At 42.9% G+C, this 15059-nt stretch overlaps 1 protein-coding gene across 1 annotated transcript; it reads right to left on the bottom strand.

The window, feature by feature from the left end:
• Window positions 1–12050: 12050 nt before the first annotated feature.
• On the bottom strand, window positions 12051–13651 carry LOC140561484 (testis-specific serine/threonine-protein kinase 6-like). The gene is made up of 2 exons (XM_072686724.1): window positions 12804–13651; window positions 12051–12234 (listed from the first exon to the last, which is right to left on the bottom strand). Exons 1-2 carry the CDS (start codon window positions 13649–13651, stop codon window positions 12051–12053), a joined length of 1032 nt encoding a protein of 343 aa, XP_072542825.1.
• Window positions 13652–15059: the final 1408 nt, after the last annotated feature.

Genomic DNA, 15059 nt, shown 5'->3' with positions numbered 1-15059 from the left:
TAAAATACAGATCCCAAGAAATTTCCAGTTCATACAACAGTGAGGCTCAAACTATCTTAAGGCCAAAAAAAATCTTCATTTGAGAATTAAGTGTTCTAAAACTTTTGGATTACTTTATCCCGGATCCCTTTTTAAACTGCGTCCCGTCTCCTCTCGTGTGTCCCGTGTGCTCTAAATTCTTAAGGCAACTGATCTTATTAATTAGCTTACTGTCACCTCTGGAACAAATTCTGGGAGTCAGTAGAGTGCCTGAATTGACTCAGAATCACTCATTGGGATGACAGCGGCCGCCTCTGTCTCCGAAAACCCTGGACTGGAATATTGGTCTCTCTGTGGAACTCCAGAACTGTGGTAGTCAGATTTGCTTCTTGATTTGTGCTTAAAGAATCAACTGGTTTTCATTGCCGTTGATGCACCTTGGAATTACGTTTTTGACTTTTATTAGGAGTGTTCAAACAGCCGATCCAGCCTTTCCCTACAACAGCGATATTCAGGGAGACTCCTCGAGGGCTTTATCTACTAATCATGTTCAAATGTGGATAGCTTTTGCCACATTAGTAGCAAGACTGCTTATATTGCTTAAATGTAAAGAGAAAAGCCCTCCTAGCTTAAAAAAGTGGGCGAACGATTTGATGCAGTTTATGGAATTAGAAAAAATCTCATACTCTTTGGCTGGCTGCAGCGAAAGATTAATATTTGTCAAGCTGTCTTGACTTAAATAGACAACATGGACTCTGTTGATTAACCGGCTGGTTAGCACCCAGTTTGGAATCTATTTTAATAGCTACATTTACTCTCTCTCGTACCCTTTGCCTTCCCTCAGACACTTGTATGTGCTTTTATTATTTCACATTTACATACTACCTGTATTTGTATTGAAGACTGAAGTTCAAATTTGGCCCAATGTCACCAAATCACACCTGCACGTCACATCACATTCCAATAAGGACACAGCAAACATATGTAGCCTAGTATCAAGATGTCCGTGGCAGAGACTCAAGAAAACTAGAGTGAAATGTCCCAACTGAGCCCCACATTTACATTTCAATAAAGGTCATTAATAACATGCCTCTGAAGTTTGACTTTTTGCTCCATTACAATACTTATAGGCAACTACAACAAATTTCCGCTCAATGAAACATGGTAATGCTTAGTAGTGCACATAGATGCTCCTTTAATATATTTGATATTAGTAAAATGCATTCATTTTCAATGGGCATCTATGCAGCTGAAACGGGTAGCTTAGTGCATCCCAACCTTTTCAACATTAACATTTTAATATAACATTATAGTTATTATGGCTTTTAGAAAAATGTTTGTGTCAGGTGGGGTAGTAGGGTAGTGTTTGTTTTCCTTACATGACTTACTTTTATACTTCAAGTAGTTTTGAAACCAAATTAGTGCAAGTCAGATTTTACTACATCGTAATTTGATATTTTAGTGAAATGTACACTTTTGTGTAAATAAGTTGATTATGGTTTATTCTTTTTATTAGCTTTGAATGTCCAAGCACCTCCACCCCCAGTTAGAGGCAGTAGATGAAGCATCATTTGACTGCCCTTGTCCAGTTGTGGGTGTTCCTCAAGTGGAACACTTTCAGACCTCTAACTAATATGTTTTAAACCACATTGTGAATTACACATCCTATCATCAGTACAGAATTATAATATTACTGGTGGCCTACAAGTTCACAAATAGAACAATTTTATCTGTACAGAGAAGATCTAGCACATATAGAAGAAGAGATTGAAGCTCTGGAGAGCACAATGGATGCCTCAGAAGCTCTGGAGAGGAGGTAAATCTAGTTTATTACTACATATGAGACAGAACAATGCAAGCCACACCTCTGCTGACAGTGTTTAATTCTTTATCGTATAGTCTTCAGAATATGAATGTCCAAGACAACAAAAACCTGAACATGAATAAACTTGAGATCAATGGCCTCAGGAACAGTGTGTAAGTTGTAAATCATTGTTTTGAGCAGTGCTGGAGAAGTAAATGTACTTGTAATTTGATTCCTAGTATTTACTAATCTCAAATTTGACAGTTTTGATTGGGGAACAAATGATCAGGGAGAAAAGGAAAAGGTGACGACAGCCAAGATGAGGAATATGTTCCTCGTCTTTGTAAACAGTATGTTAGAGTTCCTACAGCTGCTGCTTCGTGACTGGCAGGGGAACGCCCAGACTAAGGATGCGTCGCCCTGATGATCCCAGAGGTTTTGACCTGGTTCTACCAGTCCTGGCACAAACCATAGAGGAACTCAAACCAAAGTCAAGAGAGGTGTTGGTAACTGGAAAACACCTGTTTATTATGTTTTTCTTGAGCTAAATAAAACACACTTGAGGCTTGACCGTATGCTGCACTAAACGGTCCTTTCTTTTCTACAGCTGAAACCAGAAGTTATATAGCATACAATATATGAAAAGAGACACATGCATTTTTCCCCTCATTGTCTGACATGAATTTAGAATAAACTTTTCCCTTTTTAGGTCAATTAGGATTACCTAAATTATTTCTATTTGCTAAAAGCCAGAATAGAGAGAATTTAAGGCAATTTTCATGACTTTCTTCAAAGCTTAAATACACCAAGATTACTACGGTTCATTGGCAACATCTGAGTTAATCAGAGACACACCTGTGGATGTATTTTAAGGCACACCTGAAACAACATGGGAAAGTCGAAAGAAAGCCAGAACATCAGGAAGAGAATTGTGGACTTGCACAAGTCTGGCTCATCCTTGGATGCAATTTCCAGATGCCTGAAGGTGCCTTGTTTATCTGTACAAACAATTATACACAAGTACAAACAAGATGGGAATGTCCAGCCATCATACCGCTCAGGAAGGAGACAGAGATGAACGTGCGTTGGTCCAAAATGTGCAGATCAACCCAAGAACAAAAGCAAAAGACTTTGTGAAGACGCTGCACTGAAGCTGGTAAGAGTACGTCATTATCCACAGTGAAACAGGTACTGTATTGACATGGGCTGAAACGTCACTCTGCCAGGAGAAAGCCATTACTCCAAAAGACACATAAAAAAGCCAGATTAATGTTTACAAATGCACCCAGGGACAAAGACCTACATTTTTGAATACATGTCTGTATCCATATCTGTGGTCTGATAAAACTAAAATGTACCTGTTTGGCAATAATGACCATTGTTACGTTTGGAGGAAAAGGGGGGTGCTTGCAGGCCCGAGAACACCATCCCAACTGTGAAACACGGGGGTGGCAGCATCATGTTGTGGGGTTGTTTGCACTTGGTGCACTTTACTAAAAAGATGGCATCATGAGGAAAGAACTTTGTGGAAATACTGAAGCAACATCAAGACATCAGCCAGGAAGTTAAAAGCTTGGGTGCAAATGGGTCTGAATGACCCAAAGCAAACTGCCAAACTGGTTGCAAAGTGAGAACAAAGTCAATGTTTTGGAGTGGTCATCACAAAGCCCTGACCTCAATCCTATTGAAAATATATGGGCAAAGCTGAAAAGACATGTGCAAGCAAGTCGGCCTACAAACATGGCTCAGTTACACCAGTTCTGTCTGGAGGAATGGGCCAAAATTCCTGCCAACTATTGTGAGAAGCTTGTGGAAGGATATCCAAAACATTTGACCCAAGTTGTACAGTTTAAGGACAATGGTACCAAATACTAATGAAATGCATTTAAACTTATGATTTTGACAAAGTCATAAAAATTGTAACTTCTAGTTTCAACTGTACATCACACTGTGCTGAAGAACTAGCCCACAAAACAATAACCACATTTTTTCTGTAATAACTTTAATTATTCTCCACAGTGCCAGTGTTCCAGACTAATGAGCAACAATTCCCACTGGAATTAGCTCTACTACATTTTCCACTTATTAATACTATAAATCATGTTTATCCATCATTTTAAAGAATGTGATAACTATTTTAATACTTTGTGTGTATGTAAACCTTAAACCCTGTTAAATAAAATTGATCATTTTCATCTTGTCTTTCATCAACTCATGAGTCACCCTGATTTGTGTATTTTTAAAGAAACAGTTTTTAATTAATAATTTAATTAATAATTTCAATTTATTTTCAGAATGTTAAAGTAAATAAGGGTAAACACAATCTAATAAACGAATGTGTAACAATAACTACATGAAATGGAAGTACCTGGGTGAGGTTTCTAATATATGAAAACTAAAGGGATGAAAGCCCTGATGTCTCCATCGATGGACTTTGGAGTGCCTTTACAACAGCAGCTGGATCTGTGGGGCAAGCTTGATGACCTCCCTGCAACGCGTCTCGAGAGCTCGTCCCTCCGCGGTCGCCATGTTCCTGCGACAAAAACGCAAACAACGGTCAGTGAGACAGAGTACTGTACAGTAACACAGGGAAAGTAGGGACGGTCGCTCAACGCTCTGTGTCGAATCATGTCTCGTTCCTTCAAAGCAGAACCACATGGAAACAGCATTTCACAATCACGCTTCAATACGCGTCAGTTCCCCGGTCCCGCTGTAGACCGGAGCGCAATGAGCGGAATAGAAACTGAAATATGGCCTTAAATTAAATAGAAATATAGTAAGTGTGAGAATTTGGATGCGTTTCATTTTAAAAGACAAAACAGGCACATCGTTTTTGCTTTGAAGGTCGTGTTGTATTCAAACCAACAAAAGAGAACAAAAAGTAACTTACAAACCTCCTCCGTATTCCAGGGTTTTTAACTGGAAACGATGGAAAATGACCTTGACTAACATTTAAGTCTGTGTTCAACAGATGAACAGTCTACATGCATATTCAACAGTGGTGTATATTAGAGAGGATGAAGATGATTGGCTTTAATTAGGATTGTTTTGCCTTCTACAAGACTAATTCTGCTTGTCGTTGATGTTCACAGCTACAAGTGATCGGTTTCAGAGAGCAGGTTTGGTCATTATACCACGCTGCTAGCTTTTTCTACCAAATTTGTTTGATCCTGAGCAACATTGTTAAGTCTAGAATGGAGCACAATCTACAGATCATCTGTTACATGCTCTAGATCTTTAGGGTGAAATGGGAAGGAGATGGAGAAATCTGGAAGGTTATTAATGAAAACACGAGCTGTTGAGCATTTACTCACTCAGAGATGCTGGTAGTGCACCACCAAAAACAACAGTCTTGGACAGACAACAGCCTCTGCCTTCATACCCTAGAGAGTCCGAGCAGATCACTCAGAGCTCCATCAGAGAGAGTGTTTGGTGCGGTTGGGCATTTTGTTGCCCACTCAGGTCCTTTCTAAACCACACAAGGCGAACATGTTTTTCTTAACCAGTAAACAGGCGAGGGTCAAAACCAGAGCTGTGGTAACCATAACAGAAGGACTGAGGTAAAATCAGAAGACGAGAAACATTTACACTTATGGCATTTGGCAGATGCTCTTATCCAGAGCAACTTACAAAGTGCTTTGCTATTTACCCAAGAAAAACCTTAGCTAGTTAGAATAGACTAATGATTCAAAAGATACCTCCAAGCTTAGACATTACTAAACACAATACAATAAGGCGACCATAGCACTCTATTCGTCCAAGTACTCTCTGAAGAGGTGGGTCTTCAGTCTGCGTTTGAAGACAGCGAGGGACTCGGCCGTTCGGACACCCAGGGGCAGCTCGTTCCACCACTTTGGTGCCAGGACAGAAAAAAGCCTAGACGCTTGTCTTCCGCGGATTTTGAGGGATGGCGGGTCGAGCCGAGCCGTACTTGAAGCTCGAAGGGCTCTTGGTGCGGAACGGCTTTTGACCATTGCCATCAGGTATGGAGGGGCTGGTCCGTTCTTGGCTTTGTAGGCCAGCGTCAGGATTTTGAATCTGATGCGGGAAGCAGCTACAGGAAGCCAGTGGAGAGAACGCAGCAGTGGAGAGACATGGCTAAATTTAGGGACATTGAAGACGACCCGTGCCGCTGCATTCTGGAGGAGTTGCAGGGGCCTGATGGTGCGCAGAGGGAGACCAGCCAGAAGAGAGTTGCAGTAGTCAAGTCTAGAAGTGACGAGAGACTGAACGAGCACCTGGGTGGCCTCTCTAGATAGGAAGGGTCGAATTCTCCGGATGTTGTACAGGAGAAATCTGCAGGACCGAGTTACGTTTACAACATGACTTGAGAACGATAACTGATCATCCATCACTACACCAAGGCTTCGAGCTTCTGTAGAAGGAGTGACCAGTGAGTTCTCAAAGGTGATGGCAAGATCGTTGTTTTGGTCCAGCAGTTCCCGGGATGTACAGCAGCTCCGTCTTGTTGGGGTTGAGTTTGAGGTGGTGAGCCGCCATCCAAGAAGAGACGTCTGCGAGGCATGCTGAGATGCAGGCAGAAACCTGTGTGTCAGACGGGGAAAAGAGAGCATGAGTTGAGCGTCATCGGCGTAACAGTGGTAAGAGAATCCATGGGAGGATATCACTTTACCAAGAGCACCTCAATCAACTAGTGAGCACCAAGCTTCTATGTTAACCTTAAGACAAGAGTGTTAGCAGAATCCAGTTAGAAGTATATTTAAAAACCAGCCTACCTTACAAGCTAAAGATGACCCCAAGTAAAAAAGCAAGCACACTGATTTCTGAGTGGCTCCACACCTAATTTATCAAGATTGGAGACACTTGGCTCCTCCTCTGCAATTCACACTTCTAGCTGGCCTGAAACTACACCTGAATCAGCACCTCAATCAACTAGTGAGCACCAAGTGCTCAGGCAGAGGTCCGGAATAAAAGACAGACAAAACTGAGCAAAAGAGTCCAAACATAAAAAGATCAGAACACAAAGCAAAACGGAGCAAACAAGCACACAGGAGACAAACAGGGGAAGGTGAAGTAGCCGAGCTGATGAGCTTCAGGGACACGTTCTAAAACTCAGCTGATCTGGCTTTGTCCTGATTGGCCGGAGTGGTTACATGAGCAAGCAGAGGAGTCTGGGAAATTGAGTACATATACAACGACTGACGGTAAAACTACATATCCTCTTTGGGCTCCGATACTTTTCAGTGTTTTATAGAAGAACCTCCAGCAGTGAGAACACCGCCCTGAGGAGCTGTCCTCGCTGCCGGAGCAGCTGAAGAGCCGAGGACCTCCAACCAGTCAGCAGAGGAGAAAACCGGCTGTGGTGGTGGAGGAGTAGCGAACGAACTTCTGTCAAAATAAAAGTCCCTCCTAAACCTGAATAAAAAGACTTTCTGACTCTCTAAATTAAAAATGATCAACTAGTTTAAGAAAACAGAGAGTTTACAACAATTTAACAGCTTATTTAAGTAACTTAAATTAATAACTGTAAATAATAACAGATATAAAGGAGAAATCTGACACAGGACACATAAATCTTTAATAAAAGTGGCCTTATGAAGGAAAATATTCAGCTTTCAGACACTGGCACCATGTTTATCCCATAATGACAAAGTAAAACAGAGTTTTAGATTTTTTTGTTAATTTATTAAAAAGGAAAAACTAAAATTGACATAAGTATTCAGACACTTTACTTGGTTCTTAGTTGAAGCAGCTTTGGCAGTGATTACAGCCTCCAGTCTTCTTGGGTTTGATGCCACAAGGTTTGCTCACCTGGATTTGGGGATTTTCTGCCTTTCTTCTCTGCAGATCCTCTCCGTAATGTTGGATGGGGATGTTGGTGGACAGCCATTTTCAGGTCTCTACAGAGATTTTTGACAGCAGATGTTTTTGTAGCCTTCTCCAGATCTGTGCCTCCACACAGTCCTGTCTCTGATCTCTACAGGCAGCTCCTTCCTCCTCATGTCAGCTGTGAGACAGGTGTGTGTCTTTAACCACGTCCAATAAACTTACCAGAGCTGGACTCCAATCAAGGTGTAGAAACATCTCAAAAATGATCAGTCTATGTCAAAACCCAAGCAAGCGCACCAGATAGCTCTGTACAATCTCTAAGCCGACGCAAACGTGACCTCATGTCAGGACAATGGTACAATGGGTATAAGATGGTGGATCCATGGACCACTCCTGGTCAGTCAATTGGGTGGTCTCTGTTTCTGGGTGAGGGAAATACAGTTGCCCTCCTAAAGATCAATAGCCTAGCTTACCAACTTCTGACTGTTGTTAATGATACCGCGGGGGCAATAAATGCCCTATGTCAGGAGCAACAGGCAATGCGAGCAGCCGCACTCCAACATCGAATGGTCCTAAACCTCCTTACCATGAAGAAAGGAGGAGTGTGTAGAATGCTCAATACTTCCTGTTGTTTCTATATCCCAGATTTAAGTGATAACATCACCAGCTATGTGGACCATATGAAACAAGCCATCACCCCTCCTCCCACCAACCCTAATAGCTGGTGGGAATGGCTGTCACTATTCAGACCCTGAGGTCGTTGGCTTCTCACTGTATGTGCTCCTTTGCTGTGTCTTCTCCTATTTGTTTTTTGCCTGATTCCTTGTCTTCTTAACTGTGCGTTACGGCTGTTTAGTAGATCTTTCACTCAGTATCAGATGATTCAGGAATGATCAATATGTGTGTATTATTTGTTTGATTAATAATCAAAGGGGGGAATTGTTGTGGAGACCAATTTGGTGATTCTTGATCAATGTATATGTGAGAAAGTATAATCACAGGTATGTGTGAGAAGGTATAATCACCTCCAATATTTAATCCATGAGAAGGTAAAATGTAACCATATTTGTACTTTAGAATGTGCTGTGTGTAAGTCTGCAAAAGACAGGACAGGAGACAGAAAGGCGTCTAGGTGAGAATGATAGAGCATCATTACTGTTGTTTTTTTTGTTCTTTTTAATGTTCTTTTCCTTCTTTGGTGTGAACAGAATGTTCTGGCTGTGCGTCTATGCTAGTTCTATAACCATATGTAGAATAAGTCCTAAAAAGGAGGAAACGAAGGGAGTTGTAACTGGTTTCGATCACAGAGGATGTGTATAAAATACCTGTTGCAGAGTTTAACCCAGACCTTTTGTCTCAATAAAACTTGCTACTCACTGCGACTCAGGCCTGTATCTTTTCCACCACTGTGTGTGTGTGTGTGTGTGTGTGTGTGTGTGTGTATAATGATTATTATTATTAATAATAATAATAATAATAATAATAATAATGATAAAAGCAGCTGAGAACTGCAGGGTTGTTGTACACCTCTGTGAGCAGCAGGTGGAGTCAGTGTGCTGAGTTTCAGATGTAGTGGGGAAATCACCTGGTTTAGGACCAAACTGTGTTCAAACTGTGAGTTTGGGTTAAATTAGCGTGGATTGTTGTGATCTGAGGAGGATAAACTGCTGGAGGAAACTTTAAGCTGTGTTTAAAAGCCCCCTGTTTGTGTTTTTTCAGCTCACAGCTAGTTACAGTTAGCTTGTCCTGTAGTCACTTAGCTAGCGGCCTCTCCTGGGGTCCTGAAGCTCCAGCGCGAGCGCCCTGTTGATGTCCTCTGCTGCCTGTCAGTGCAGGTTAGCCCTCGGAGCTAATGAGTGTTCGGGGTATTTAGCAACTCATTTCTGTGGAAACATTGGATTTTTGTATCTATCATGCACATCTTTGTATATTATTATTATTATTATTATTAATAATAATAATAATAATAATATTAATAATAATGATAATAATAGAACACATTCTAGATGATTCCTGATATTGTATTATTTTATTAAAGGTGGTGAGAGTGGAGAAGGAGGTGAAGGAGGAGAGGGAAAAGGTGCTGAGATATTTAAACTGCTCTGGTCCATCAGTATGACCAGCCGGACCAAACTGGTCAACCACCTTGGTCACACTGATAGACCCGCTAAACCATCCCTCCCAAAGAAAACCATGTGATGCCGTGCTGGTCAGGAGCTAAGTAAACTGCTGGACCAGCTGGTTTACCAGCTTTACCGGGACGTTTCCCCTGGACGACCAGCTTTTTCAACCACCTTGACCATCAAGGTCCAGCTAAGATCATCTGAAAGCAGTTGTTACCAGTTGATGTGGATTTTTTTAGTCAGTGAAGAAACAGAAACAATAGGTTTAAAGTCCATTTGATGGACAAAAGTATGTGGACACCCTTTCTAAAGATTGAGATACAGTGTTTAAGCCACACAAGCTTCAATTGTATTACTGATGGGTTGCTTAAATGTTCAGACGAATGTGAGCTACATTTTTATTATATTTTTATTATATTTTTTATCTAAGCAGAAACTTATTCAGAGAGGTGCTCCTGCTGCCTCCGCAGCCTCTGCTTGCACATCTGGATGACTTGAGGGAGCACACCCAACATTGCCTCCAGCAGCTCTCTCCTCCAGCAGCTCTCTCCTCGACCTCCTCGTTCTCCATGGGGGCGTGGACATCATCCTCCATCCTGGAATCAGCATCAGCATGACCAGCTTCACCAGGCTAGTCAACCAGTATGACCAGCTCTTGACCAGCTTGACCGGTTTTGTCCAGTCTCTGGATTTTTGTCTCCACTGTCTCTGGATGCTCCGAAGTAGGATCTCATTCAGGTGACGTGTTTTGGACGTGTTGACCTTCCTGTTATACCGTAGTTGGGTTCATGCCCTGAATGCTGGGATATTTTGTTCTCTCCCATTCTGGGACATGTTGTGGGTTTGAGACCCGGGATTCACAAGCTGCCACTGTTGGGCCCTCAAGCAAGGCCCTTAACCCTCCTGACTGCCCCCCACTCCAGGTTAGGTAAGTGAATTGCCCTCGGCTAACTAGTAGATAGATTGTGTGTGTGTGTGTGTGTGTGTGTGTGTGTGTGTGTGTGTGTGTGTGTGTGTTGGTTTGAAGTGTAGTCCTGACCTGTAGCAGTGGTATTATCAGTTTTATTGGGATTATTTTTCTGATTATTAGTGTTACTCTGACCAGGGGTCCGGCAGCAGCGTCCTTGCTCCTTGTTCTCCTCTTTTGTTCCTCTGTTGGTTTTGTTTGATGTGGCCTGTCTGAAGCTCGGCTACGTGGTTTTCTTTAGTTTTGCTCTCGCCCTTTCTGAAGCGCTGCTTCCTGCTCTGTTTTCCCTTCCTGCTCTGTCCTGCTTTTACACCCAAGCTCGGCTTGTGGTTCTCCTCATCCCCTTGTCCCTTCCGAGCAGCGTTGTGTTTTCCTCCCAGATCCCTGGTTTGTTATATTGGCTCAGTCCTGCCTTAGTTGTCATTATTATTATTATTAATATCTTTATTAGTGTATTATGATCTTCTAATTCTTCAAAGTGATCTAATGTGAGTTTAATCCTCAGACTCATCATAAAGATGAAGAGAGACGATCAATATCAGAAACATCCAGAACACATCAGTAATGCAGAGCAGTGCTTTATTAATGCTCAAAGACACACACACACACACACACACACACACACACAAACACACAACCACATAATCACACACTTCCTTCACATCACTCCAGCTCTTTTTTCTCTCTTTTTCTCACTCCCTCATCCTCAATCCTCCAATCACTCTTTCTCTCACTGTCTCAGTCTCAATCCTCTAAATCATTCTTTCTCTAACTGTCTCAGGCTCAATACTCCAAACACTCTTATTCTCATTCCTCCATGCTCAAACCTCCAATCACACTCTCTCACTGCTCCATGCTCAAACCTCCAATCACACTCTCTCACTGCTCCATGCTCAATTCTCCAACCACTCTTTCTCTCACTACCTCTGCCTCCATCCTCTAAATCCCTCAGTTTCTAACTGCCTTAGGCTCAATCCTCCAATCACTGCTCAGTTCTCAATCCTCTAATCACAGTTTCTCTCACTGTTTCAGGGTCAGCCTTCAATAACGGTTTCTCTCACTGCTCCATGCTCAATCCTCCAAATCAATCTTTCCCTCACTAAAGCCTTAAATCCCCCGGTGAGCAAGCCAAAGGCGACAGTGGCAAGGAAAAACTCCCTCAGCGCTGGAGGAAGAAACTTTGGGAGGAACCAAGACTCACACGGGGGGACCCATCCTCCTCTGATCAGAACTATTGATAAATGAATGATAAATTCACGGATCGGTTCATTTCGGTTCGGTTCCAATCACTCCCTCACTGCTGCAAATTCATCATGGATCTCGCCTAGGTTCACTCTAGACTCACTCCTCCAGGCTCACTTCGCAGAGTTCCCTCGGAAGAGCTTCCTCATCCTCCCTCGAAGTGATCGTGAGACTCTGAGGATCGGTGCTGCAACATATTTCTTAGCTGCCCTTCTACACCAGCTCTACTGCCTCTACCGTCTTCCTGGACTGGGTCGACTGGGTCTGGATGAGAACTGCTGCCCTCATCAACGACAGTCACGACGAATCTGCCGATAACTCTGGTGGCCCTGCAGAAGCAATGGGGAGATGTAGGCATTGTTAGTGAGCTGATTCTGTACAGTAGCTACTTCTAAACGAGCTCTTCACCTTGAGTGATCTTCAAGCTTATCAAACATACCGTCGGTTTTCCTCCGAGTGCTGGAGGACCTTCTGCTCATAGGCGTTCCTTATGGAGAAGAGAAGACCGCTGGATGAGGACAGGCTGCTCCAATCCAGGTCCTCGTCCCTGCTGTCTACCTGCCTGTCCTCACTGCATTCTCCACTGTGTTTCCCTGGAGTTCCACACACTTTCACCTCCGGAGAGCTTTCAGACTCGGGGAAAGATAAGTATGTAGAATCGCTCCTTTCCCTGTTGATGAAAATACAGGAGATTGTAGTAAACAAACAGTGGACAGATCTGGAGAGAGAAGGGGGGGGGGCCATTGTCTCATTGAGAAATGCTGCTTTGTGAAACACTGCCCTGCACTTATTTACTATAGCTAATCAATCAATAAAGGATCAATAAAAACAGTAATAAATAATACATCCATTAACAAAAGGACTCGACACTGGAGTTCCAGCACAGCGCTCTACTTACTGTTCTTGCCTGGCCTGCAGCCAAGGGTGGTTCGCCACGTTTCTCACCGAAGGCCGGGTGAAGGGATTGAAGCGCAGCATATAAGAAATAAAGGCCCGACAGGGCTCCTCCACTGCGACCCCACACGGATACTCCACAGCTTTGCGCTGGAGCTGTGTGAGGGAACCTTGATGGTCTGTTCTGAAAGGCATGAAGCCGGTGACCATCACAAACAGGATGACGCCCAGGCTCCAGACGTCACTCTTCAGGGGATCGTAGGGCCTATTCAGAAGCACCTCAGGAGCGCAGTAGTGGAGAGTGCCACAGTACGTCTGGCTGAGGGAAGGGTAGCCTCTTACAAAGCAGCCCAAGCCAAAGTCGGACAGTTTGACCTGACCATCAGCACTCAGCAGGACGTTCTCACATTTCAGGTCTCGGTGGGCGATGTCCTGCTGGTGAAGATAGTCCACTGCACCGACGAGCTGGGAGAACCACATCCTGGCCTGGTTAACGGGGACGTGGTGGAGCGCCATGATCTTGTGAAGAAGGTCGGTTGCGGCTACCTCCATCACAATGAAGACCTGTCCGTTGGGCATGTCAAAACTTTCGTGTACCTGAATGATGTGAGGGTGCCTCACTCTCTTTAGGATGGCGAGTTCCCGGGGCAATTGCTTCCAGGCGAAATCTGATGATTCCTTCCTGCGATCCATGATTTTAATGGCCACATGTTTGCGGTGCCTCTCTGATGTGGCCAGTTTCACCATGCCGAAGCCTCCTGCCCCGAGGTTGTGCACCACCTCGTAGCCCAAGCTTCTCAGAACTCCACCTGTCTCATCTGCCTCCATGTTTTCCACTCCTCCTGTCTCCATGGAGAAGCAGCTGTAGAACCTGTTCTAGGGGATGTGGCTCTAGATAAGCGTGTCGTATGAGATTCGCACGTAGGAATGTTCCGTCTCGCTGCTGAATCCGGACTGAGCCACTGAGGGAGAACCCCCCCATTTTTATAGGCTCTGTGACATCATCAGCATGACATCACAATGGAGTGGAAGACTCGGGTCCCTGAGCTCAGTTCCCTTGTTGACTGTATACGACTGGATGTGCACACAGTGCTGACAAAGAGGAAATGCCCCTTTCCCTTACTTAAGCAGCACATGACCCCAATTGCAGTGATAGTAAGGCTGAGTTGATTGAACACAGCCAGGCCTGTTTAGACTAAGCCATGTGCAATACCTGCTGAGGCCAGAAAACCTCGTACCACTGCACTGCAGAGGCAGTGTTCTCAAAGCCACACCTGGACCAGCTGTGTTTAAAGCTTTACATTACAGCTGTTCAATCAACTGTTTTTATTCACATTGATTCAGAAAGGTCTCCAACTACCTGTTCAGGTGAAAAATCTAAAAATCTTATTTATTAATAATAAAGGAATTAATAAAGGGGACACTCAAGTTTTTCCTTTAGAATTTGAGTTTCTAGGCAACTAATGTGTCCATAATAATGAACGAGCTGTATAAAAAAACAAAATAATAAATAAATAAATGTAAAAAAATAATTAAAAAATAAAAATGTAAAAAATGAAGAATGAAATTAAAATAAAATTATTATTAATGATTAATGAGACCAAACTTAGCAATAAAATATTATGTTAATTTAAATAATTCAAATAATTTCACAAATTCCTGCTGTTCCCAAAGCAGCATAAAAATATATGTGAATAAAATATGTGTAGTTTATAGCGTTTATTATATTTATTTACATATATACGTATATATATATATGGCGTGCGATGGGAGGGGACAGTACGTATGATTGCAAAGTCAATGGGAAGAACACTTGAACCGTTTGTCAGAGTAGAAAAGAAGCCTGAAGTAACTTCTACAGGCATTAGACTGGTTCATCAGGAATTCTGCTGTATTATTTTAATATGCCCACAAGAGTATGCCCACCAACTACCATATTGGTACTTCATAAGAGTGCTGCATCCAATCATGACACCGTCCTTATTTAGTACCCAAAGTACTAAGCCTTTCATACATACACATTACCCATCAGAAACTTCAGCCTGATAGATATAAATGTTTATAAATAGAAATGTTTATAAGTGCAACAGACTGTAAAGCCAAAGCTCTGAGTGGCTCAGCGTTCGAACCCACTACCACTACGGCCTGGGGGTCGCAAATTCCAAAAGTATTGGGACACCAGCTCATTCATTACTCCTTGTGAAAATGCTTTTATTGGAAAGCGTTAGTGAGGTCAGGATGGTGAATGATGATCACCACC

This window comes from Salminus brasiliensis, chromosome 8 (assembly GCF_030463535.1).
Source record: "Salminus brasiliensis chromosome 8, fSalBra1.hap2, whole genome shotgun sequence".
In the NCBI taxonomy this organism is placed as follows: Eukaryota; Metazoa; Chordata; class Actinopteri; order Characiformes; family Bryconidae; genus Salminus; species Salminus brasiliensis.
Note: the sequence above shows the minus strand (reverse complement) of the source record. Positions and strands in the feature narration are given on the sequence as shown.